This window comes from Phalacrocorax aristotelis, chromosome 19 (assembly GCF_949628215.1).
Source record: "Phalacrocorax aristotelis chromosome 19, bGulAri2.1, whole genome shotgun sequence".
Lineage (NCBI taxonomy): Eukaryota > Metazoa > Chordata > Aves > Suliformes > Phalacrocoracidae > Phalacrocorax > Phalacrocorax aristotelis.
This window is the reverse complement of record NC_134294.1, coordinates 9,704,102-9,728,816: the sequence shown is the minus strand read 5'-3', so window position 1 is coordinate 9,728,816 and position 24,715 is coordinate 9,704,102. Positions and strand designations below refer to the sequence as shown.

General features: G+C 44.4%; 2 protein-coding genes across 4 annotated transcripts in view; one reads left to right on the top strand and one right to left on the bottom strand.

The window, feature by feature from the left end:
• Window positions 1–15,326, bottom strand: part of SLC45A1 (solute carrier family 45 member 1) — an 81,381-nt gene extending 66,055 nt beyond the window's left edge. For both annotated transcript variants that reach the window (XM_075114049.1, XM_075114050.1), the window contains exons 1-3: window positions 15,237–15,326; window positions 11,255–11,352; window positions 7,757–7,972 (exon numbers count right to left, since the gene is read on the bottom strand). The gene's annotated coding sequence lies outside the window, so the exon portion shown is untranslated. The remainder of the gene's footprint in view (window positions 1–7,756; window positions 7,973–11,254; window positions 11,353–15,236) is intronic.
• ERRFI1 (ERBB receptor feedback inhibitor 1) lies at window positions 6,354–17,791 on the top strand. Of its 2 annotated transcripts, XM_075114054.1 has the most exons (4): window positions 6,357–7,305; window positions 14,238–14,436; window positions 14,560–14,636; window positions 15,245–17,791. In XM_075114054.1, exons 2-4 carry the CDS (start codon window positions 14,315–14,317, stop codon window positions 16,441–16,443), a joined length of 1,398 nt encoding a protein of 465 aa, XP_074970155.1. In that variant the 5' UTR covers window positions 6,357–7,305; window positions 14,238–14,314; the 3' UTR covers window positions 16,444–17,791. The 2 variants fall into 2 exon arrangements, with proteins under 2 accessions (XP_074970157.1, XP_074970155.1); XM_075114056.1 differs by lacking the exon at window positions 14,238–14,436 and having other exon boundaries at window positions 6,354–7,305.
• The last annotated feature ends 6,924 nt before the right edge of the window (window positions 17,792–24,715 follow it).

Below are 24,715 nucleotides of genomic sequence, written 5' to 3'. Positions count from 1 at the left end.
AATTTAGCTATTTATCAAAGCCAACATACGAGGTAGGGTATAACAGCTTAAGCTGAGCACTATGCCACTCTTCACATAGCTTCTAGTTGTTTTGAAGAACAGCTGCTGCAGGCACCTCTACCTGCAAAATCCTGTGGGAATGCATCCTGTTGTTCTTGGGCCACAAAGATAACATCTATCTATGTAGCAAGATGACCATGGCAGAAAAAGCACACCAAAAAAGGTAACAGAACACAACATGTTCTTGGGAAGGATGAAAAGGAACTTCAGGGGTGCTGCAGACCCTAACACTGCTGCACATGGATAGATTCCTGGAACCTCCCCCAAACTGCCATTCTGCATAACACTACCCTTGCGTGAAAAACTGTGCCTAAAGGGCATAAAAACGCTGACCCAGTCAGCTAACAGCAAGTACTCTGGCTCCATAAGGCAGGGGATGGGATGCAACCGGGCAGTTAGACCAGCATTCGAATCAGCTCCTCTGTTTCTGCTGATCCACCCAGCATCCTGCAGTAGAACATCCCTCAACATTGCCCTAAAAGCACCCAATCTACCAGGGATTAAGTGACCTCTGGACTCACCAGACTAGAGCTTGGCTTCCTGGTGACCAGTTTACATGCCTGAGAGCAAGAATGCCCCTACAGCATCAGGATGGATGTAACATTTCTGCGAGGCATTCAAATATTACAGAACGGGTGGTAAAACACAGATGTGGCTGTGGCCATTCCTGGGAAACACAAGTGTGAACAACCAGCTATTTTTAATTTATCAAGATCCATTCCAGTCTAAGCTGCTACAGAATCTGTGTCAATCTTTGTGTCCTTTTTTGATCTCTTCCCTCGCTCATCTTATGCTTATGTACTGAAAAAGTCTGAGCACATGATTACCCCATCCAGGCAACATGCCTTTGAAATGGCTTTTTAATCTAGACTCTCCACTCCCTGACAGACTGACTTTTGCAGTACGTCTGTATTTGCTGTCTAGACACTTGAATATGCTAACCTCTAATTTAGCCCTCCTTTACTGACCCATGAGTTTCCTCCCTTCTGTGGGTCTTCTGGCTAAACTGGAAATGCAACACACTCATTCTGCCCTATACCTGCCTGGTTTAACTGCATTCACACAAATTTGACCAGCGAAGTAAGCATATGTTCCTCATTCACAGCAACGATGAATCCTTACACTGCAAAAGTGCTCTCCTAATCCTTTTCCCTTCTTTGCTGTCTCTAAACTCAAAAGAACAGCACAGTCCTTTCTGGAAGGATTCAAGACCCATCTGCAGAGACAATGACCTGAGCTGAATCTTGCAAGCAGAATTAAATCATTGTGTACCCAGTTACACAGGCAGAAAATGATAAAGAGTCTGATTGAAATATGAAAGGGAGAGCAAAATGCAGACGTATCCTAACAACAGCCATACTGTCTCAAATCCCAGGGTCCACCTAAACCATTATTACCCTAGCATGGGGGAAAAAAAGGAAACAGGAGATGTTTAGGGCAGTGGACGGACAACATCCTCTCCAATTCCCATCAGTCTGATACAAGGGACTTTCTCTACAGCCTTAATGGATTTTTCTTTCATCAGGCTCTCTGTGCCTAGTTTTTGAAGCCATGTAAAGCTTCTGGCATTTGCAGCATTCAGACAGAGATGTAATCAAGGTACACAGATGAGAGTTCACAAAAGCCCTGCTGTACTTCCACTCTAGATAGCATGTTTGCATCACAAACCACTTCCATATGCCTGAAGCATAAAAGATTTGCTATCTGTGTCAGTTTCTACAGATGACTTAAGAGGCAATTTAGCATTACCCAATTGCTTTAAAGTTCTGTAGAGGGTGAATTCTCACAAAGCCCGTGTAATGGCCCCTGTAGGAGGCTGAATTTCAGCATCAGGTCCGTACAGTGGTATATTGTTACCTACCCTTGCAAAGTGATAGCCTGCACTGCTAATCTATGGACACGCCTTACACTCAAACACACTGTCTCTGCACCTTCCTTGCACACCTACACACCCTTCTCTATCTCACCATAAGTACCACAGTACACCATACAACATCTCCCAGACAGTAAGAACTGAAGAAGTATCAAGTTTAACTGTTTGTAATTTGGGCAATATGATTTCCCTGCTCATGTACCAGCACATGAGTTTACCACCACTGCACCACAGTCTCTGACTTGCTATGAGTTCAGTGAGGCTACAGCAATTCCTATGCATCCCGCGTGTATTGGTTTTTTCCCTCGAATTAACAGATGCTCAAGTTGATTTCCCTCACTTCAGGGCAACAGACGTTCAAAACTTAGGTAACTAAGAATTTTATTATCTGCCTGCTCTGTTTACATTGTCATAATGCACACATCACTAGACTAAGACAGTACCAGGCAAGACTCCTTAGCCTCAATACTCCTATGTAGATCCACTCTGCCAGGCTACCACAAAACAGAGCAGAAGATAAGGACCTGAATAAGACCTGTGAAATGAAACTATTAACGATTGCACACAGTATAACTTCTACTGTGCACATCCTGATTCTGCTTGAGGTAAAGACTGTGATTTTTAAGAAAGGGATAAGATGGATGTGACAGCTCATTCGTTTTGGAAGTCAGTATCCAAGCCAAGGCCAATGTGTTGGGTTTTAATCTATTGAATAACAATAAAATTCAGGACTTCTCATGAGGGAAAGATTTATTCATAGACCACCTTCTACACTGCTTTTTGCTAGGTTTGCTTTTCCCAAGCAATGCCTTACTAAATGGTTCATAAAAGCTACCTCTGAAATAACTAAAGTGACAGATGGTCTCAGCTCTGCAGAAGCACCTCTGGAGGTGCTGTAGAAGTGTACCTACACCATCCTCATTCATATAACACGTCATGCAAAAACTAGCACCACAGCATCCAACTTACACTTTGTTTACCTCTCTTCAGAAAAGCTTTTCCTCTCTGATGACTTACCACAATTACCTTTTCTAGTCATTAACAAGGCAGAAGAGTGTCCAAGCTACTCAATCCCCTTTCAGGTAACCAGACCAGAGGCATGCTTACCAGAAAATGTGGGAAAAAAACCCCCAAGCTTCCTGCTCAAGAACAGCTGCCATGAATAAGTAGGGTTAAGCAACAATACAGCAGCAGCTACTGTAACGCATAGTTATTGTTTATAGAAGTCAGCTCACCAAAAAAAAATGACAATCTACAGAATGACCAAACTGGCATTATCTCTGACATCTGATGTTAGAAGTATGTATCCATTGCTTCCTGTGTTAGTCTTTCAGTATGAAATTTCACTTTTGTAATTTTCCAGCTTCCTAAAGAGATTTTGCCTTTTGCTTCTCCAGCTGCTGCTTACATTTCTACTTTTCTTCTCTCAAAATAAACACTAGGAGTAACTGAAAATTGTAAGCATTGAAAACAAGAAATATGAAGGGAACTGAGATTATTGAAAAGCCTCATGCTGCAAAACAAGCTAGGAACAGGACAACTCTGACCAAAGGACATCCGGTATCACAGGGGTTCCCCGTGCAGATTGAATCCTTGAACAAAAAGGGAATATTGTGCATGAAAATGCATTATATTCTTTTTTTTTCACAGAATTCAGACATTTCATTTATTAAGTACAGACAAATCTGCTATCCATCTCCAAAACAGGGTACAAGAGAGGTTTAAAGCATCTTGTAATACTACCTGAGCTGTTTTTTTAGCAGACTTGTTATTAACAGGCATTAACCAACCAGGATGTCCAAGATTACTTAGGAGTTAGTCCGCAGGGCAGTTAGTATATTGCAGAGTGGTTTACACATGCCTATAGACCTGTGAGGTGGTTTAAGAGTCCTGAAATAACTTCATATTGCAAAGAAGGGAGAGAAACTAGAATGTAACTGTTGGTACAGAATTCTATTTCCTCTGCGCACAAGTTGGCACAGAAACTATTACAGGTGACACCATTACTAAACGTTTTTATTCAGTAGAACGACCAGAAATTCAAGGCAGTGGGGTTTTAGTGAACAAAGGCCATAGGTAACGTCATTTAACAGTAAGAGACAAAAATTCCACACCATTACATGCACATGAACTAACTCCTAAATTATCTAACATAGTAAAACCAGGCCTGCTGATGGAAGAACACAGGCCACAGGGTAACATCTGCAGGGAAAGCCAGAATGACCTTTTCCTGGTCCAAAGATTCTCACAGAATCACAGGTTGGAAGGGACCTCAGGGATCACCTAGTCCAACCTTTCTAGGAAGAGCCCAGTCTAGCCAAGATGCCCCAGCACCCTGCCCAGACAACTCCTGAAAGTGTCCAATGTGGCCAAGCCAACCCCTTCCCTGGGGAGATTATTCCAATGGTGACTGTCCTCACTGTGAAAAATTTCCTTCTGGTGTCCAATTGGAATCTCCCCAAAAGCAACTTGTGTCCATTCTCCCTTGTCCTCTCCATGGGACTCCGTGTAAAAAGGGAGTCTTCATCTTCTTTGTAGCTACCCCTTAAGTACTGATACACGGTGATGAGATCCCCTCTGAGCCTCCTTTTCTCAAGGCTGAACAAACCCAGCTCTCCCAGCCTATCCTCGTATAGCAGGCACAAACAAGTTAAAAAGCCAAACACTTATTATTCCTCATGTTCCACCATGGAGGCACTGCAGGAGTTTTTTCTACTGAAGTCACATCAACACTCTGAAATGCATTTTAAAACCAAGTTTGTCCTTTATATCCATTTATAATAATACTTTGGGCTATTTGCACCATCAGTAAGTATGTACATCAACATATCAAAATTAAAAACAAACAAAAAAGCAACCAGGACAGTTTAAACTTAAGATAACTCATGTTGCATGCACAGTTCATCCGCAGAAAGTTAGTCGCAGTCTTCAAGCCCTGAGCAACAGAAGTACAGCAAAGCATTTGAAGAATTGTTGGAGCACATACAGTTCAGCACAAGCCATCACCACTAGTTGCTACCCCCTCTAAGCATGCATCCACAACGCAACATAGTGCAGTCTCACCATTAACACAGTGTGCCCTAACTCATCAAAAATACAAAACCTCCTTTGTCTGCTCTCCTCCTTTCTTTCAATAGCTTCCACCACCCCCACCCTTATATTCTTTTAACTTTCTCTCATCTGCAAAACGTGTCCAGCCATCTTTAGGGGACCTCTTCATCATTTCTCACGGAGGGAAAACAAAAAAAAACCACCACAAACCCACTAAAAACATCTCTTTGTTTATACTGCTTCCCTTCCGTCTCATATCGCCTTCATTTGTACAGCAATACAGCAGTTCTTATGATACAAATACACAGTAGGGGAGCTTACTGTCCCTAAGAACAAGGGCAGGTGGGGGACTTTCACTAGAGGTCAATACACACCCCAAAAGAGAAAGCAGAAGTCAGCTACAGATGTGCACCACATCCTGCAATGAAATCAAGCATTCTTCCTTCTTAGCAATATTAACAAGTATTCCAGCTCAAAGAGTACAGCAGACGTGTTTTGTTAATCCTATTGTTCGCAACGCTCAGTGCTGGGACTTCCAGAGTCCCACACTGACATTTGTCCAACAAATAAATAATTGCACTGTACAGCAAAACAGATCAAAAACCAGGTTCGCAATGTTTATGCTATAATAAACGGTATCACCTGCAAATACTCAAGAAAGTTTTTACACAGCAGCTTTCGCTGAAAATCCTACCACTCACCCGTGTTTTACCATCGCAAATGCTAAGTCTAGACACAAAATACACTGTCAAATCTCCGACAACCCCCATATGATTACTCAAGATACCCAATAAACCATTCCACATGAAGACTGATTTATTTCAACACAAAGTTCAGGAAGATGTTCACAGGAGCAATTCCTACAACGGTGAAAGCGTTGGTGTGTTTTTTTCCTCTGGCGGTACTGAAGCACAGCCGTCCCCTGCGACTGCAAGACACTCGGACACCAAACGCACGGCAGGCAAGAACTAGCTCCATCCCGCCGTTCGGGCGAAGCCACTGTTACCCCAGAAATAACTACAGCACGCCTCAACAGGGGGAACCGCGCGGAGTCAAAGGCGCCGCGTTCCTCACCGGCCGAAACGGAGGGGCAGCGCGGGATGCCGGCGCCCCCGGGACCGCCCGCCGCGGGCAGGCGGGGCGGGTCAGCGAGCGCTTCCCGGGGGCGGCGGGACGGCTACGCCGGCCGCGCGCGGGTGGCGGGAGGAGCGTCCCCGGGGAAGGCTCCCGAGCCGGGGGAAGGCTCCCGAGCCGGGGGAAGGCTCCCGAGCCGGGGGAAGGCTCCCGAGCCGGGGGAAGGCTCCCGAGCCGGGGGAAGGCTCCCGAGCCGGGGGAAGGCTCCCGAGCCGGGGGAAGGCGCGCAGGTCTCCCCGGGGAGCGGGAGAGCCGCGGGCGGGTCCTGCGCGGCAGTTGAGCGGGGTGACTGGCCCCGGCGCTATCAGAAATGGGACCAGGAGAGGCCAAGGGGCAGCGGATCGAGTAACCGCCGCCATCCGCCGGGAAGCGGGGGCCCAGTGACGCACAGGACACTGAAGCGGGGGCGGCGGGCGGTTCCTCTGAAGGATTAGTGCACCGGCCCGGGAACGCCGAGCAGATAGCCGGGGCAGGGAAGGACGCCGAGCGCCGGCCGCCGCAGGGAACGCTGGGCGCCGACAGGGTTTCACCAGCGCTGCCTCACAGCCTCGCGCTGCTGGAGGCGCGCGGCCGCTTCGGCACCCGCCGCTCCCCGCGCCGCGCTGAGGGGACCGAGCGCGAGCTCCCGCGAGGCCGCGCCGCCTCTGCGCTGGCGGCAGCTCCCCGGCCGGCCGGCGCCGCGCCCCGGTCGCCCCCACCCGGAGCCCGCTCGGCAAACGCGCCTCTCGCTCAGCCCGGAGGCGGCCGACCCCGCAGGCCCGGGCAGACCGTGGAAGGGGACGAAGGAGGGCGGTGCGGCGGAGCACCGGCGGCCGTTCCGGCAGAAAAGCCCAGATGAACGAACAGCGCTGCCGGCACCCAGGCCTCCGCTGGGGCCCGCTGCAGCCCCCGCTCCCCGCCAGGCGAGGCCCGCACCCTCCCAGCGGCACCCGCCCGCCTAGAACCCGCCACAGCACCTTCACCGGCCCACGCGCGGACATCGCCCCTTTAAGGCTTTTCCCGACGTGAGCGCAACATAGGAAGGGGCGCGGCCGGGCGTGGCCTGGCTCCCCGGCGGCTCCGCCCCCCAGTATAAGAGCCGCCGTCCCCGCGCGGCGCGGCAGTGATCGGGCGCTGTCGCGGCTTGGCGCATGCGTGTGGCGCCGGCGACCGCGCGGGGACATGCAGAGCGGCGCGACGCTGTCGGGGTGAGTGACGGTCCCCACGGCGGCACCTCCCGCCGCCCCGCGCCGCTCGTTGCCATGGCGGCGGGGCACCCCCCCGCTGTCGCGGCCCGCCGAGGCCGCTCCTTCCCGCCGCGCACCTGAGCCGCTCCCGGCAGGGCTCGGCCGCGGTCTCGGGGCCGCCCCGTACCTGCCGCGCGGGGCCCCGCCGCCGGGGAAAGGAGCGGGGGTCGGAGCGGGCAGCCGCCGGCGGCACCCGGGGCTCGCCCGGGCCGCGGCACCAGGGCTGGCCGGGCCCCTGGCACAGAGCCGCGATCCCGGCGCGGCGCGGCCCACGCCAGCGGCGCGGGGGGGGGGGTGCGGGGGGGTAAGGCGGCGGGCCGCGGCCCGGGAGGAGCGCCGGGGAGGCGCGGGACCGCGTTTTCTGCCCTTGTACTGGCAGTGGGGGGCCCAGCCCCGGCGCTGCGCCGCTCACCTGCGGGGTCTGGCGGGGAGGCGTCCCGGGTACGATGCCCTGCTCGCCGTGGCGGGGAGCGCGCCTTCACGGGTGCCGGAGGCTCTGCGGGGGGGGCCGGACGGGACCCGCCGGGGTCAGCGGTGTCCGGTCCTGGGCATCGGCGTGGCGTGGCGTGCGTCTTCTCCTGACCCGACACAGTGCCGGTTCCTCACCTCCGAGCTGCCCCTCTGGCTCCTGCGAACAAACAGAGACTGCTGGGGTCTCTGGCTCTGTGCTTAGCGCCCTAATTTAGGATGGCTTAATTTAGAATAAACGCTTCTTCATGATTTAATACCCCAGTACACGCTTATCCTCGATTTTCTAAAATAGCCTGTCTGTGGTGTTTAAATCCGGAGACACCACTGTACCCGTCAAGTATTGACAGTGCATCTCTCGAGCTCATATGCCTGCCGTGGGCATACACTGGATGGGTTATGCAGAGCACAGTGTCCCGAGTGGCTCTGAGACCTCGGTGTCCTGTCACTCGCGCACAGACCAAGGACCCTGTGCAGGACTGCTGAAGCAGTAAGCAAAAAAAAAACTTGTTATGCTTGATCTAAAGATGACAGTCCTTAATTATATATTGATAAACTGGATGGGAAGGGCTCTGGGGCAAGGTCTCTCTGGTCCGTTTGGGGATACTTGAATCTTTGTCATACTGGAATGACAGGCGAGTGATGCCTCTGCCTTACAAACACATTTTACAAACGCTAGTAAAACTTGACAAGAGGAAATCAAACTGCTCAATTTAACCATGATACTTTATGCACAAACCTAGTTTTCTTTCCTTTGGAAATTACCTGTATGGGACAGTTAGTTGGTTTTTTTTTCTCCTTAAATAAAAGGCTATCTTTTGAGGGGGTGTATGTTCTTGGTGAAGCTCTTTGTCTGCCATCCTCTGCAGTACAGGAATTATTTTAGAGGAAAACAGTTCCACCTCTCTGTAGTAGAAAACAGAATTAAAACTTATCACAGCATGTCTAATACTATGGTTATGACTCTGAGTCAGCTATAAAGGAATTTTTATTTCCTGAATGTAAGCTGGCTATATTCACGTTAAAATTCTCAGGAGGGTGAAGTACCATACCTTAAGCATGCATCTGAAATCTGTCAAGCTGAGGAAGGGCAATTGTCTTGCTATTTAATTATTAGTTTTCTACTGGCAATTTACAAGTTCTTCCCAGTTGCTATGTAGGACTGTGAAATGGTAGGCCAAATTTTAACTGAACTTAAACTCCTTTATGAACTGCAGTTCTTTGAATGTATTAAAAAATAGCTATTATAATCTAAATATTTTGTATGTCTGCTGTTCAGTTGATTTGTCTCTCCAAACTTAGGCCCATCATCATCTGGGGTACACCTGTAGAATTAATTTTATTTGCAACCTCCTATAGTACAAGTGGTACTTTTATCCTTCTTTGCTAAGTGATCATAGGCTCAAATTTTCTACCAGAGAAGGTCCATTTCTGGTTGGCAGAACATGTAGAAAAATCTTTCAGAGCTAAGAATATGCCTCATTTATGTAATAACTGTAAAGAATATTAATCCGATAAATTGAAAAATCTCCTGAGGCCTGTATCTGAGCAGGATTTGGCTAGTGACTCAGAGGAATACTGAACTGCGCTGTGGAGGTTTGGTGTATAGTAAGTTAGATCTAATTATTTATTAAATGAATAGGTTTTAAACTAACCTTCTTGTGAGGCTGTTTCTACTAGGGGTCCGTTACTGAGCATTCATCTACTTGAAAAGACAAAAGCACTTGAGGGATGTTGTAACCACTGCAGAACCAGGATTTTTTTTTTTTCTGAAGTATATGAAGTTCCGGAGAGTATACTAACAGCTTTTAGGCTTTTAAAAGTCCAATTAGAAGCCTGAAATACTTAAATATTAAAACATTAAAGGGCTGGCCCTATCTCACGTACTTACATTAATAGAAAGTCAAAGGAAAAAAGGAAATTACATCACGTTGTCAAATAAGGAACAGCTAGTTGGAGTGGATGACTTGTAGTGCAAAAATGTGCCCCTCCTCCTGTGAATTGCTTCTGAGATTTGTTAAAGATATGTGGTGGCAAGGTGAGCAAAAATAGGTTGTGGATTTAATGTAGCCACCTTTTCTCTCCTCCCAAAACTGTTAAGTAGGTCTTACTTCCCCCCCCCCTTTTTCGCATTTCTTACAAGAAGTATCCAAGCTGCTTGTCAAGAGTGTTGCCTTTATAGAACCTGTGCAAAATTTGTGCATTCAGAAAATCTATACAGCAAATTGCTGTACCATACCCATTAAGTGAAACACTAGAGTACGCTTTGCTCTACACTGTGCATACCAGAAAGGTTTGCTTTATTATGGACCTGACTCACCTCAAATATTTGGTTGCACTGGGGCTGGGGGAGCCGGGAACAGAGTAACAAAGATTCTCTGTGTGATCAGTGATAGGTGTTGAGCTAAAATATATGTAAATGCTTCTTATTTTCTAAGTAGAGGATTACTGTTGCTATAACACAAGTATTTAGTGATATGTATCAGTATGAAAACTGTATATTTGGGAGATGTTTTATGTAAGTCAACTTCATCTCGTAAAATTTTTCCGATATATTCCCATATGCATTCCTCCCTGTGTAGATACCCTACTGGTTATGGATATATTTGACCATTTTCAGCTTACACATATCCTATTATTCATCACTTAGTTCAAGTCTGAAGGTATATTTGGCCTTATTAAAAAAAAAATCAATCTCATCTTCAATATTTAGAATAATTAATATTTGTTAATGTGAGCAGGCATGAGCGACGAAAAACAATCTCCTTTGCACAGTTAGCCTTACAGTGGATGCTGTTGATAGATAGCTTCCTCGTGCACTGACAAACCTTTGAATTGCCTTGGCTTTTGTCTGCCCTGTAGTAATTACTAGCTATAGTTTTAGTTTGAACTCACTCAGTTTCTTTTGACTAACACTATTCAAAAGTGCTCAAAGTGCTTCCATCTTTCTAAGTGCCCTAATCTATGTGTAACTAGGCTAGACAAGCACAGTAACCAGAAACCCATTCTGTGCAAACAAGCAGCAAACAAACACGAGATCCAGCGTGCTTCATCACTGCATGGTGCCCATTTTCTTTAGCAAATGTAGTTTGATTTTATTTATGGTTAACTTTAGATCCTTAAGTCTTTAAGGACACAGGATTGGGCAAACAGTTACAGTGGAAAACTGTTGGTGTTTATATCTTCTTGACTGACTTTTGTAAAGTTTATTTATTTTAAAGCCAATTACTAGAAATCAGTAGCCTCATGAAATATGTACTGCTCAGCTTTAGTAAGAGCATGCTGTATAAAATAGAGTTTGTATTCCTCGATTACATGGCCTCATGGCTCCCTCTTAAGTACCGTTTCTTCAAAAAAGCTTATGCACATTTTAAAATACAAGCACCAACTCTCTAGACTCCACTGAGAATGTAACTAGGTGATGTCGTGAAAGAGCACATACCTTACCTCTCTTGATACTCCCAGCTTAAGGCATGGAGGGCAGTTTCATAACTCGGTCCATTCACAACTCTCCACTGAAATGTCAAGGCAAGTCACCTTCTGTGAATTCACAAAGAGGTTATTGTTAGGAGCAAGCAAGTCTTATGGCTGCAAAATTTGTCTGTGCTTTATTTGAAGGAAAAAAAAAAGTTGATTGAAACAAGTGAAAATTGCCTTTTCCTAGAGCATGTAAATATTTAAGTCTATTTCAGAAGTTGAGCTTAGCATCCTGGAGGGATTTCAGAGAGGCAATTGTGCAACTATCAGTCTTAAGAGCAGAGATTTAGACGGCATTCAGAAAGCTGACACAGGAATTACTAGCAGTGGTTTTGGCGTGGGATCTGATGGAGGTTGGGCTTCTTAACAAGACCTGCAAGGGTTGTATGTTATCATAGCAAGCATGTTACATGTGCTCTCAAACTACACCAATGCCACCCCCCGCTTCCTGTCTCATTTTTTTAATATCATAATCAATGTCTCGCTCGTGGTCTTGTTGGATCTTGTATGTGTGCTGAGGTGGAGTACTAGCATTTGCTGACTAATTGGTGCTCTGTATCAGTGAATTTTTTCAACTTGTGCCTTGCATTTGACTTCCAAAAATACTGAAATGGAAGCGGAAACTCCTTCCTCGGCATTAGCCTTAAGTTTACTAATTCATTCTCCTCCATTTCTTTTGCAGATTAATTGCTAATAGGCTAGGATCTGTGATACATGAAAAAAATCACTGCTCAATACAGCGTGAGCTGATGTGACAGATGTTTTATTTGCAAATTGTGTTAACAGGATAGGAATTAATTTTAGAATTGGTGCTGTACTTATTCTGTGCTGCTTAAGTCTTCTTGACCAATGGATTTCTCCAGACTTCTGCATAACCATAGACAATGGTTATGTGCACGCTTACAGAACTAGAAGGAAAAACTGCTATTAGAGGACTGTTAGAGATTTTGAACTCATTTGCCAATCAGAACTACTTCATTGCTTCCTGGGGCTCTATGTTTATATTTAATTTTACTATGAAAATCTACAGTTCCCATTACTGGGAAGGGTCCAGCTTGACTGTGTAATGTAAAAATTCCCAGGGTAAAGCTAGCTTTGAAGGAGACTGAAAAGGAAGAGCATAGTTTTTACTAAAATCAGGAGGGCTGAAGTAAAGTAGGACTAAGACTCTAATGCTCTGCTGCAGCAGACAGAACAGTGGTTTGGCCTTGTTCGCTTCTCTTAAAGCTAATAGCCTCCTGTCTAGAATTCTTAAATCCTGCCTAAAATACACGGGGTATTTGGTAGCAAATAAAAAAAAAAATTCCACTTCTATTAACACAAGGGTGATCACTGGTAGGCATGATCAAGAAAACCATCACACTCTTAAGGAGAATGTGATTAGGTCTTGCACATTACAAACATATGTACAGTCAGAAGCTATATTATTGATCATCCAAGCATATACTGTTTGCTTGGATGACCAATACTGGACCCAGTTCAAATCTGGAAAAGCATAGCAAAGTTGGTCTTTCTCGAGTAATTGTTTATAAAAGGCACATAGTGGTGTTAGACTGCAAATTAATCCTGGGACACCTGGTTTGCAGTCCTGCTTAGGAGTCTGTCCAGCCCTCATGTTGCAAATAAGTATAATGGATCTTTCCTCATAAAGGAAGAGGACATATCTCCAGAGAAGGTCCGTTTTTGGAACAGATTTGCCATAAGTGTAAGCTATTACTTATTTCTGCACCCTGTTTTCTTGTGGCACCACACTGAAGGTTTTTTTCTTGACATGAATACTGCACAGATGTAGCTGGTCCTCAATTGTTGGTTGACTTTTTTCTTTAGGTGGAATTTTCTCTTTTGGGGTGGGGGATGGAGGGTGGGTGGGGTGGGTGGGTGCTGAAGGGGCAGGAAGTTTATGTTAAGAAACTGGTCACATTCTTGATTCTCAAAGAGAGATACAAATTAAACTGTTTTGGATGGGTTTGGGTGGGTTTTTTTGTTTGTTTAGTGGTTGGTTTGTTTTTAAACAGCTATATTGTACTTGCTGCATTTAGGATATTTGTGTAGATGAAGCACAGACCTTGTACCCTTGGACTGAATTTATCCTGCCTTCAGAATGTTGACTACTTTTACACTGTCCCCCCACCCCCCCGACTGTCCATTCTGAATTTCCTAAACAAAGCCCTGTGAGGCAACTTGTTCCTTAGACTATGATTATTTACTCAATATAAAGCAATTGCCAACACATTTTTTTTCTGTTGTAAATGGGCCAGATAAAGCATTTTTCTCACCTTCAAAATAAATCTGAATATAGCAGGACGGTTTAAGCTGAAATTATTTAAAATCACTAGATTTCCCATTTGTTTGAAATAGCTGGTAGACTTGAGGTCGATTTAAAGTATGTTAAGGTGTAAGTTTGTTAATAATAGTGACTCCTTTATATAAAGAAGTTCTGGAATTCTGATTTAAGTAGTTGGTAATTATGTTTATTGGAGCAAAGGCCATTTGTTAGGCTATTGAAGGTAATACTTAAAAACAGACTAGGCTGTTACATGTTGGCCATGCTGGAAACCATAAACTCATTAGCAAAAAGATACAACTAAAGATGGATGGCTACTAGACAGTTAAAGAGATTGTTCTGGAAAACTTACTTTGCCTGAATAACTGGCAGTTTATGTACAAGAACTGAAGTTGCTGATGCACAGTTACCATATAGTTTTACTGAACATAATTTTCTTTTTTTAATAACAGTTTGATTCCATAAGACAATTTACCTATTTTGTACTTTAGTTTTGCAGTCAGACACAAAATAGCAAGTTCGGTAAAGTTTTCCTATTGGCAAGTATTAGGGCAGAAGGCCTTCCTACAGAGCTGTTTACTTCCTTGAAATACTGAAATTTCAGATGAGAGGTGAATTCATCAAGTTTGCATTTCTGATATTCATGTCCTTCTCTCTTTTGAAGGGAATGAAAACTGCAGAAAACTTGTCAAGGACTGTGAATTTCTAGGGTCGTGAGACATCACCAGAGAGCAGCGCACAATGTCAACTGCAGGAGTTGCTGCTCAGGAAATGAGAGTCCCATTGAAAACCGGGTTCATTCACACTAGTCAAGGCATGGGGAGTCTGAAAACCTGCTGGGGTAGCCACAGTGGATTTGAAAAGTGAGTGAGGCTAAAAGGGGATCTATTGTATCTTAAAGTATGAGATGAGCACTAAGACTACTTGTACCAGTACCAACCTATGGTTTGTTTACAGTAAAGTCTTCTTTTTTTTTTTTTTCTTAGTACTTTCTTTAATGTGGACCCTATAGCAGTGGCATATAATTTGCATCCATCAACAGACCAACATTTACCATCGCTTGGTAAGTATAAAGACTAACACATATGTATTTAGGTAGTGTCATGGATTTATTTGTCTTGGAAAAAAGTTCTTAAGTCTTCCTGAAGCCACTAAATGCTTTCTCATTCTGGATATAAGGCTGCCCTCTGGTGACAGAATGCAAACATTTCAAGAAACTACTACTATTCAAGCCCGACAAAAAAAGCCATTTAAAATAATGTGATCAAGTTGAAACAAGCAAACAAAAAAGCCTTTTCCTTGTACTTAGAGGCCTCTGAGTCGCCATTACATTTCTGACAGAAAGGCCATTTAGTAAAATAGCACTTGTTCCGTTGTGGTTCTCTGCTGGGATCTTTGCAGCTGTAGCTTTGTTCTGCTGCTTATGCTTGGGGTCTCTTGAACTACCTCATTTAACTGGAGCACTGGCCTAAATCAATAAGGTAACCAGCTAAATATACAAATCCATGACCAGAAAAGATCTATAATAGCCAAGTTTTGCTACTGGAGTCATTAAGTAGACAATACCTATTGTTGCATTAGAAGGAATTAAATAGTTAAATATGCAGTGGCAAAAGCATGCACTAGAGTGTTACTTAGAAGAGTGTTTCTAAGACTCTCTCACCTTTTTAGGGCACCCTTCCAACCATGCTTCCTTGAGTGACCACAGCTTTGCTGAAAGTTGCACCCAAGTCCCATCTCAGAAATCCAGTCCACCTCCTGTAAGTCCCAAAACAGAACAGCCAATTTCAAGATACGAAGACCATCTCGTTCCTGGCTTTAGTAAGCTGTCATTAACCATGGGCTGTGTTTCTGATGAAACACCTCCTCACATGCCAATAAAAAATGGGCCAATGCAATTTCTGTCTGCATCTTCCAATGACCGTAGCTCCAAGCCACTACCCCCTCTGCCTATTTCTGAAGACCTTACTCCAGATGAGGTTGACAGAGAGGTGGAATTCCTGACTAGCTCAGATACTGACTTCTTGTTAGAAGATTATGAACTTCCTCCTTTTAAATCCAGTGCTCCAAGCCGGCGGAGCTTTAGGGGCTGTGGACAAATCAACTATGCATACTTTGATACTCCAACAGGACCAAAACCAGAAGATGCCAACCCTACACAAAGCCTAAATGGATACATATCCAGTGTTTGTCCTCCTCCACAGCAGCTGCATCGACGTTTGCGAAGGTCCCATTCCGGGCCAGCTGGATCTCTTAATAAACCAGTAGTAAGACTATCTGGACACTTGAACAGGTCTTCTCCAAACTCTGATGAAGATAAACCAGAGATTCCACCAAGGGTTCCCATACCTCCAAGGGCTCTCAAGCCAGATTACAGAAGGTGGTCAGCAGAAGTCGCTTCTAGTGCGTACAGTGATGAAGACAGGCCTCCAAAAGTCCCCCCAAGAGAACCTTTGTCACGCAGCAATTCCCGTACACCAAGTCCCAAAAGCCTGCCATCATACCTCAATGGGGTTATGCCCCCCACTCAGAGTTTTGCACCTGACCCAAAGTATGTCAGTAGCAAAGCTCTACAAAGACAAAATAGTGAAGGATCTTCAAACAGGGTCCCTTGCATTCTTCCAATTATTGAAAATGGTAAGAAGGCCAGTTCGACGCACTACTATCTGCTGCCTGAAAGGCCTCCATATTTGGACAAGTATGAGAAATTCTTCAGAGAAGCAGAAGAAAGTAGCTGTAACACAGAGGTTCAGTCCTGGTCTGGTGACTGCACAGCCACTTCATCCCCAACAAAACTGGACTCAAAACCTAGAACGGACATAGCTGGTCATCTGAAACGAAAACACCTCTCTTATGTGGTTTCCCCATAGTCTCTGGGAGCACAGTCTCAGCTCAGTTGTTCAGGATGGAGCTGAACTTTATCATGTTACAAAGTTCTTCAGGTTCTCGGATAATGAAGTAGGACCAGTTTGTCCTCCGAGAACTGGAAAGTGGATGGTAAAGTCCTCTTATGCTGCATACCTGATATGTTTAAGACTGTTTTTTTGTCATGATATGTATAGCTGAAAACCTACAGATTCCATAAAAACATATGGAGGGAGAGTAGTCACAGTTGGCCAGTTATATGCTACCTAGATGAACATATTTGGTAGTCATGTTATTAAAAAAAAAAATCTAGCTTTGCTTACGAGTCACTTATAAAGCTGACAGAGCAGGTAATGCAGTACAGTTTTCATATCAGGCATTTCCAGAATTTCTTTCACACAGTAACTCTGAGAACAGACTCTGTCCTCTTTGAGTAGGATATGCCAACCTGGTAAGAAGGCAACTGCAAGATCTGACATCCACTTCAAGACTTGGCAAGCATACTGAAAGCACGTTTCGAAAGAAGAATCTATTTTACAACTTAATTTGACACTAATAGACTTTTAAAGGGAGTTAGTTTTTGTGGATTCTTTCAGTTGCTAGATGTATTTGGCTCAATTTTGCAGTTTTTCTTAGGAGAGACTTGGATCAGCTACTGCTAAGCCTCTGCTGCTGCTCTTTTCCTGCTGGATTCTAGAAACACGTGAAAGCATCCCAAAAGCAGCAGAGCATATGAGCAGCTATATGGTTGCTACAAAGCAGGCAGTAACAACTATGTGCTCACCTAGAGTCTGAAGTTCTGACTGTATTAAATGCAGAATCACAGCACAAGCTGGTCTTGTGTTTTGATTTCTATTCAGTATTTTAGGGGAGGAGGAGGGTGTGAGGAAGAACATGATTCCATTTATGAACAGTGTCAGTCCCATCTCTCGCTGCTTCAGATGCTGCTTCCTGCTGTTTAATTTTTCCTCATTGTGCCTCAGTGATCTGCTAAATTGAGGTGCCACATTTGTGCATTAGCAGTTTCTCATGCTCATTTTGATTACATTTATCCTCTTACAGATAAGCACAAGAGAAAGGGTGCTCATTAATGGAGGTACAGAAGATGAACATGTTCCTCCTAAGAGAAATAAACAAGCTGTTTACAGTTTAAACTGCTGAATGAGATGTTTGAGCTATTTTAAAGCTTACTTTTTATTTGTTTTAGTACAAACTAAATGAAGGTGAAATACACGCTATAGAAATGCACTGATATTTCTGCATCGTGTACAGTATTGAATAAAAAAGAATTCACTTTGTATTTTGAGTATTGTCATGTCTCAAGTTTAATAAAGTTATAAAATATTTATGATACATTTTGGTTTTTGCTTTATTGAATAGCATGTACAATTGTGCATTTGAGTTCTGCATTTACTGGCAAATTCAAAGTGAATGATGTTAAATGTGCAACATGTTGAATTCAGCTTGCATTTAATTAAGATTTCTGCAGACGTGTTAAATAACTCACATTGCACACCGTTAATTTTAATTCCTCTTTACTACCTGGTAGTATGGTGTCCATAGTTTTGTGCTGGTCATAAAACATCCTGTGAAGTTATGCAGCCTATCATTATTAATAACCTTTGTTATTTCTAAAGTCACCCCTAACACATTAGGCACCATCATACAGGAGACAGAGGGCAGTAGTGTTCCCATCTTCAATTCCTCAACTCCTAAAAAGAATTAAATTGTACATTAAGGGTGACTGAAGAGGAGCTACTCATATTCTGAGGATGAAAAAAGCTTCAGCACAGCATGGTTTGGGTGTGGTTTTTTTTTTTTGCTTAAGAGGAGCAAGAAATTACATATACCCATCACATAGCAAGTATATTTAACCATAGTATGTGAGCCATAGATAAGGTTACTGAAGGTACAAAGCATCACACGACTTTGATCTTTTAGCTGTGTATGCAGGTAAATGCTTGCCTTGATCTGGCAGTCTGAAGTCATCACCTTCTCTGTCAATGAGCTTATTTCAGAATAAAGCCGGCTACCATCCTTGGAATTACACTCAATGGAAAAATGTCAGATATAGTTTTATAGTAATGCCTAATTACTTGGCTTTTATAGCTGGGGAGATTGCTAAGCCTCATTTATGTAAGTGCTTAAAAATCTACTGCTGTGCCATAACACTGCTAAGAACCCACGCAGATTGGCCTCCAGAACATAAACAGGTTATCTAACGCTGTGCAAGGCTGTTGACTATAATGTTCATCCTACTGAAAGCTCTCCTTCACCTCCACCCCCCAGATTTTTCTAAGGTGGAAAAAGTCAAATTGGTACTTGAAACCTTCCCCTTAAATCTGAGGAGCTTTAACCCTAGGGCTCCAGAATAACGCCTTCTCAGTAACACAATCACTGCTGCAGCAAACAGATCAATGCTGCTAATCTGCAGCTCGTTCCTTGTCAGTTGTGAGACTTGGCACAGACTCAGTAGTTGTAATTTCAGAACTTTGTTTAAGGCAAAGCAACCACCTTGCAGATCTCTTCTAGATTTTGCCACTGGGTCCCACTCTGTTCCTGATATTTGGAACCCCCCGTTTTAGCCAAGGTTCCTGTGCTTGAACAGACTTTGCCCCTTACCCGGAACCACTTGAACTCCCAAAGGCCTTGAGTCTCAGTTCTGCCTTAATAGCATTTACTTTCAAATTAGTAGCAAAGGCACTCTCGGGCAGGAAAAAGGAAAGATACCCCATAGCAAGCATCTTCCTGCTTTCAGTGGGATTATTTTGGCTTAAAAGAATGCAGGGAAAAGCCACACAGCTAGTGTGCACACTGAGAAATTGAACCCTCCTGACAGGGAGGCCAGCCCAGGCATTCTGTGTTTCTGGACATACAAGCATTTGGATGAAGTAAAACTGCAAGTCTGAGCTATCGCACTTGCGGCCAGGTCTCATTCACTGTTCTCTTTATAAACAGTGATGGGGTAAGCTTTCTGTCTTAACTTCTTGCTCGTCACACCAGCCCGATGCTATTGCTTAGTATTTGCACAAGGCAAGCCAAAGAGCCTTCTAAAGTGACTAACAGGTGAACATGTCTTTGGTATAAAATGGGGTATTTGTTATAATTTCCCCAACCCTGCACCCTGGCACTTATTTTCACTTCCGTTAGCAGTGGAAGTTCCCTAGCCATTGGGCTAAAACCTTTTCTGCTAATGTAGTAGCAAGACACCTTTTACTTCCTCAGAATAAGATCTACTTCTAGGTACAAACTATTTTTGTATTTATGATGCTGAAAAGCTTAAAAACCTTATAAACCTTGTGCTTCTGAATAGTCTTACATACATTTTCTGAAATTCCAAAAAAGCATGGACATTTTTAACCTAACCTCCATTAGAGTTTTTCCTCCTAGAAAAAAAAAAATTATAATTGCGCACTTCTTTTCTGAAAGTACTGGTATTGTCTACTCAGTCCTGAGTATTTCAAAAAAGAAAACCAACCAATTACTCTGTAGTGATGCTATCTTTCCTATTGTGTGTCAGCTGACTAACAGCAGTATTAAGTCTCATTCCAGAAGTTAAATGATGAACTCCAGTTCAGTGCAACTGTAACTGAAGTGAACCAGACTGAACCTGAAATGATAATAGTGACTGGAACTGCTTGGCTACGAGCAAGACATTCAAGCAGGTTACAGAGCTCACGTGCCTCTTCAGTACAAGGAAAGTCATCTATAGGCAAGTCTTACAGTATTTATTATCTTGGCCATTTTCCCTTTGAAAATCGAAAGTAATAAGGTTTCACTGAGGACTTGGTCCACAGTTCAGTGGTTCTCTCTGGGTGATGGTGAGGGAGGGGATCACTGACAAAGGTGGCTGGGAGCCTCGCCTCTATATTCTTAGACATCAAATTCCTGTGCTTTGGGGGACAAAGTTTGCACAATCAAAAAATTCTATTCAGTTTTCCAAGTGAGTAATTAAGGCTGTAGAGCTGTGGGGGAAGCTTTGCAAGTTCTGGCCAGAAGACATTTCTCTGCTCATCCCCTGACACGTGATAAGACTTGTCAGGACACAACATGTTTTTTGCAACAGCCTGATCACACACTTGGTTATTTAGAGCTTGGGCTCACCTGGGCAAGGCCTGACAGCCTGTCTCCAAGGAGGAAGTCCCTTGCCAGATTTGACTGGAATAACCACAATTCAAAGCAGTTATGACTTGATACACTGAAGCCTGAAGAGTCATGGAATTTGTATTAAAGCAGAGGTGAAAAATGTGCATCTAAGGAAAGGCAATGCTTCCCCCAGGCTCCTGGTTCAAGAAGTGGGCTATACATACTGCTCAACTCCCCCAGCAGTCTCTTTCTTGCCTCAGCAGCGCGCTTGTGACCACCCGGCCATGTTACTGAGGACCCATGGGTCCCAGGAGTCAGCTGTGCTGGGGCAAAGGAAGTTGTGCTGCAACAAACTACAGAAGGCTGGATCCAGAGCAGCCCTACAGTGAAGCCACGATCATTGAGCAGACCTCAGTGAGATGTGGCCACCAGCAAAGTTGGTGAAAAGGGGTGTGTGTCTTCTCTGCCAGGCTCAAATCTGTTAATACCACAAACAAAAGCACACTCCAGTTAACCAATGGCAGCAAGAAGCCTCTGTCATACCTACCCTGTGTAAGGGTCAGTGTTACCTAGAGCTGCCTGGCTGCTCCGATGTTGGCGAAACATCCCCCATGTGGTGCATTTCAGACTAGCAAATCAACCCAGAGGAACCAAGTCTAGCTGGTAACTCAAGGATAGGATGTTTGCCTCAATATACCTTTTCCTGAAGGGAAGAGGTCGTGGAAGTACCTGGTGACTCAAAAGACCCATTAGCTTAACTTCTGCACCACATTAACTTGCTCTTAAACAGATAATGTCAGGAAATAACACACAGCTGTAGTGGTAGGTCAGTTAAAAAACCTCTCAATCACCAGTTTCTCTTTCATCACAAAAGAAATCGGAACAGAAAATAAACCTGATTTGGAAGCATGCTGATTGGCAACATAGTTAAGTTCTGCAGTCATTTAAAATTACTGGTCGTTGTTGCTGTCACTATTAGTTTTCCGTTCGCTCCCAGGCTGCAATAGGCAATTGCTACTGTACTGAAACTGCAGATTATGGTTCCTCCTGCTGCAGCCTTCGTTTGTTTTTAAACAGTCCATGTGAAATGGTAGGTTTGACACGATACAGGACAGCATCCATCTGGTCCAAGACAGACACCCATTTTGCAAGGGCAGTTATTACAGCAGGGAGTAGTTGCTGATGGTGTTCAAACCGAGTCTTGTCAGGAATTCAGGGTTAAGATGACCAGATCAGTCATGGTGGAATTCCCACCCTTCAAACTCAAAATTACAGACTGCAGCCCTTATAAACACTTTTAATAGTATTACAAACTGTATGTTAAATACATACTGTCTAGATTACTGTCAAGGAAGAAATTTGAGATGGAGGTAACAAGATACATCACTTTACCTGCTTGTAGGGTCTCTGCAGTTAGGTAACCTATTGATTTGTGTGTCTGTTCAGTGTTCCTGGGGTAAACTTTTTTATAAGTAGCCTAATCTTTTCTTTTCTGATAGCTTGTTTGGAAAGCAGGTTATATTCATTTAAAACTGAAAACATATAGCAAATTCTGTTTCTGATAGCTCCTTCGCACTGAAAATCTAGCACACAAAGTTTAATTAGAGTTATTAATATTTGTTAAGTAGCACTGCAGAGATTTCTGGCTGTTGAGCTTGTGATTAGCATTTGTAAGCTGAAAAAGGTGTTACCCCCACCCATCCTGCATTGTAATTCAGGCCTTGCATAATCCCCGCCCAAATGCCTATTTGCATCCACACAGCTCATTATTTTTTCTGAATCATCTGTGGAAGCCACACCCGTGATTGCTCATAGACTGTTGCTGTATTATTTATATATTGGTGTGCACCTTGATCCCAGTTGTGGTTAATTTTGGAAAAGGCGTTAGGTATTCCAACTTTTAAGCAGCATGCCACTGGAACATGGGAACTATTACTGCTATTCATTTCCTTACAAAGTGATTCAGAGGAAGAGATGCTTCTATGTTTAAAACCTGCATCTTCTTGCTGAAGATTAAGACTGTCGCCTACAAATTGTTAGCATGTGAAAGCCGCAAAGGAAGAAGAGTGCAAATATACTCCCATGAAACACCAGAGGAAAAAAAACATGCCAGATTACCCTACCATCACCACCCTGAATCTGCGTGAGGGTGCTAACCACTCCACATTGAGCCACTGTGGTACTAAGAGGCCCCTCCATACATGAAGTCCTTGGATCAAGCATATGGTCATCAGGCCTGACCTAGAAGAATGATCCCCTGCCCACCACCTACTCAGGTGACAGAGATGCAAGTTCCTGTTGCCTAAAATATTTATTTTACCTTTGTTAATATGTTTATTAAACCCACAACCTCAAGGGCAGGGTCAGCACTACTGAGTGCCCTTCTGAAAGTGACTGGAACATACAACCAGTCCTAAACACTTAGCAGTATTTAGATCTAAAGCTCTCAGGGAACTTATCAGCTTCTGGGAAGTTCACACTAAGGACCACATCAGCTCATGCCACGTTGAGCCCAACTGCTGCATGGCAAGGTGCAAGGGAGGCATATATGAACAGCAAGTGGACCTTTGCAAGGTTACTCATTGCTTTGCAATCCCTGTGTTGTCATTTACTGGCTGTCATTAGGCAAGGTCCAGAGGAAACCTGAGACTCCAACCATATTAGGTTGCACTTGGTGACTTCATTTGTCATCTATCATGTTGACAAGTTGTTCAAGAAAAGTTTTCCTGCATCCTGGTTGCACGCCCCTGCACTTGGAGCTTAAGCAATTTGAATTGGGACTGTGCTCTTATGATGCAGAATCTATATTGCTCCAGCGCAGTGATAGGCACATGGCAACGCAGAGGCCTCTAACAACTCAGGACAGAGATGAGATTACGGCGCACACCCTGACGCATTCTGTTGCTCGTGGCATTAAAATAACCTGCACTGCTTTTGCCAGGGGAGGGAGGGCTGTCTTCTCACAGAGTATCTTCTCATCACACTGAAAAAACCCAATGAACTGAAGTAGTCACTTCATCAAAAGCCACAGGGACAGACAGCCCTGTCCAAGACACATTCTTTTAAAAATGGATGGCAGCAAGGTAAGTGCCAGTGAGCTCCTGCCTTATACAGAAGCTGATGGAGGACTGCATGGGGCTCTGAAGGTGAAGGACTAGCCTGAAGGAAGGACAAACTCTTTGGCTCCTACCTTCAAGTTACATGGTTTAAGTGTTTTGTTAAAGACTGACAATCCAAACATACATGTTTTTAGGGGTGAGGAGATCATGTTAGGCCATTTTCTTCTGTAGGTTTTATCAGCCATACGATGCCCTGTGCTGGATGCAATACACAATAGTACTGGAGTGCCCAAGGACCCCATCCACTCCCCAATCAACCTTTCCACTGGAGGAGCAGACCACCACTCCAATCCCAGCTTTCGGTGACACAACACGGCACACGGGAGTTAGCTCAAGACTGCTCCACCTCTCAGGCTGCTAGCAACCGGACAGGCCACTGCAGAGTGCTCTGGACATATTGCCTCTCCTGGGCCACACTTCTCCTGTCATCTGAGCTTAATCAGATCAACTTGATCAAAAGCAGTCTCCACAATAAGACAGGATGCTCTTGCGTGCCCTGGAGCAGCACAATGAGTAAGGTGGCTGTTCTACAAGCAGTCCAGTTTACAATTTAACACCTGAGGTTTACACTGGGACATTTGGTCATGCACAAGGGAGTGACCAGTCCAACACAAATACAGAATCCTGGCTTTCTCAAGCAACACAACAGGGTGCAGTCTGGCTGGCTACAACCCTGGAGAATTCAGCGAGGCTGAATATTCCCCCCAAAGGGGTTCTGTGCAAAGTGATGCTCAAGCAGCCAAGACCTTCCACCAAAGCTAGAGAGGCCAAAGCCTGCCGACTCGTTTTAGTGACCTATGGAAATGCCTGTCACACAAGCTCAGCCTCCGCTGTGCCCAGGCCTGGGGGGAGGTGATTGGAGCTGAACTGTTACCCAGTACCAGCCTGGTAGGTATGTAGGATACCTGCCAGGGTATGGCACCCTCAGGGCTTGGCAGTAATTCTTTTTTTTTTAAATTACATTAAGGGTGTTAATGCTCTGTAGTTCTCCAAGGAGGAGAGAGAACAAAAAAAAAAACCAACCCCCTCTTATTTTTGCTCCAAAGGATTTATTTGAAAACTGATGCCAAAG

Bases quoted from the DNA above. Each gene is read 5' to 3' on its own strand.
- ERRFI1 (XM_075114054.1), top strand. From the start codon at position 14,315: ATGTCAACTGCAGGAGTTGCTGCTCAGGAAATGAGAGTCCCATTGAAA. The intron at 14,437-14,559 runs GTGAGTGAGGCT...TTTTTTTCTTAG, and splicing joins AGCCACAGTGGATTTGAAAA to TACTTTCTTTAATGTGGACC. The intron at 14,637-15,244 runs GTAAGTATAAAG...TCACCTTTTTAG, and splicing joins CCAACATTTACCATCGCTTG to GGCACCCTTCCAACCATGCT.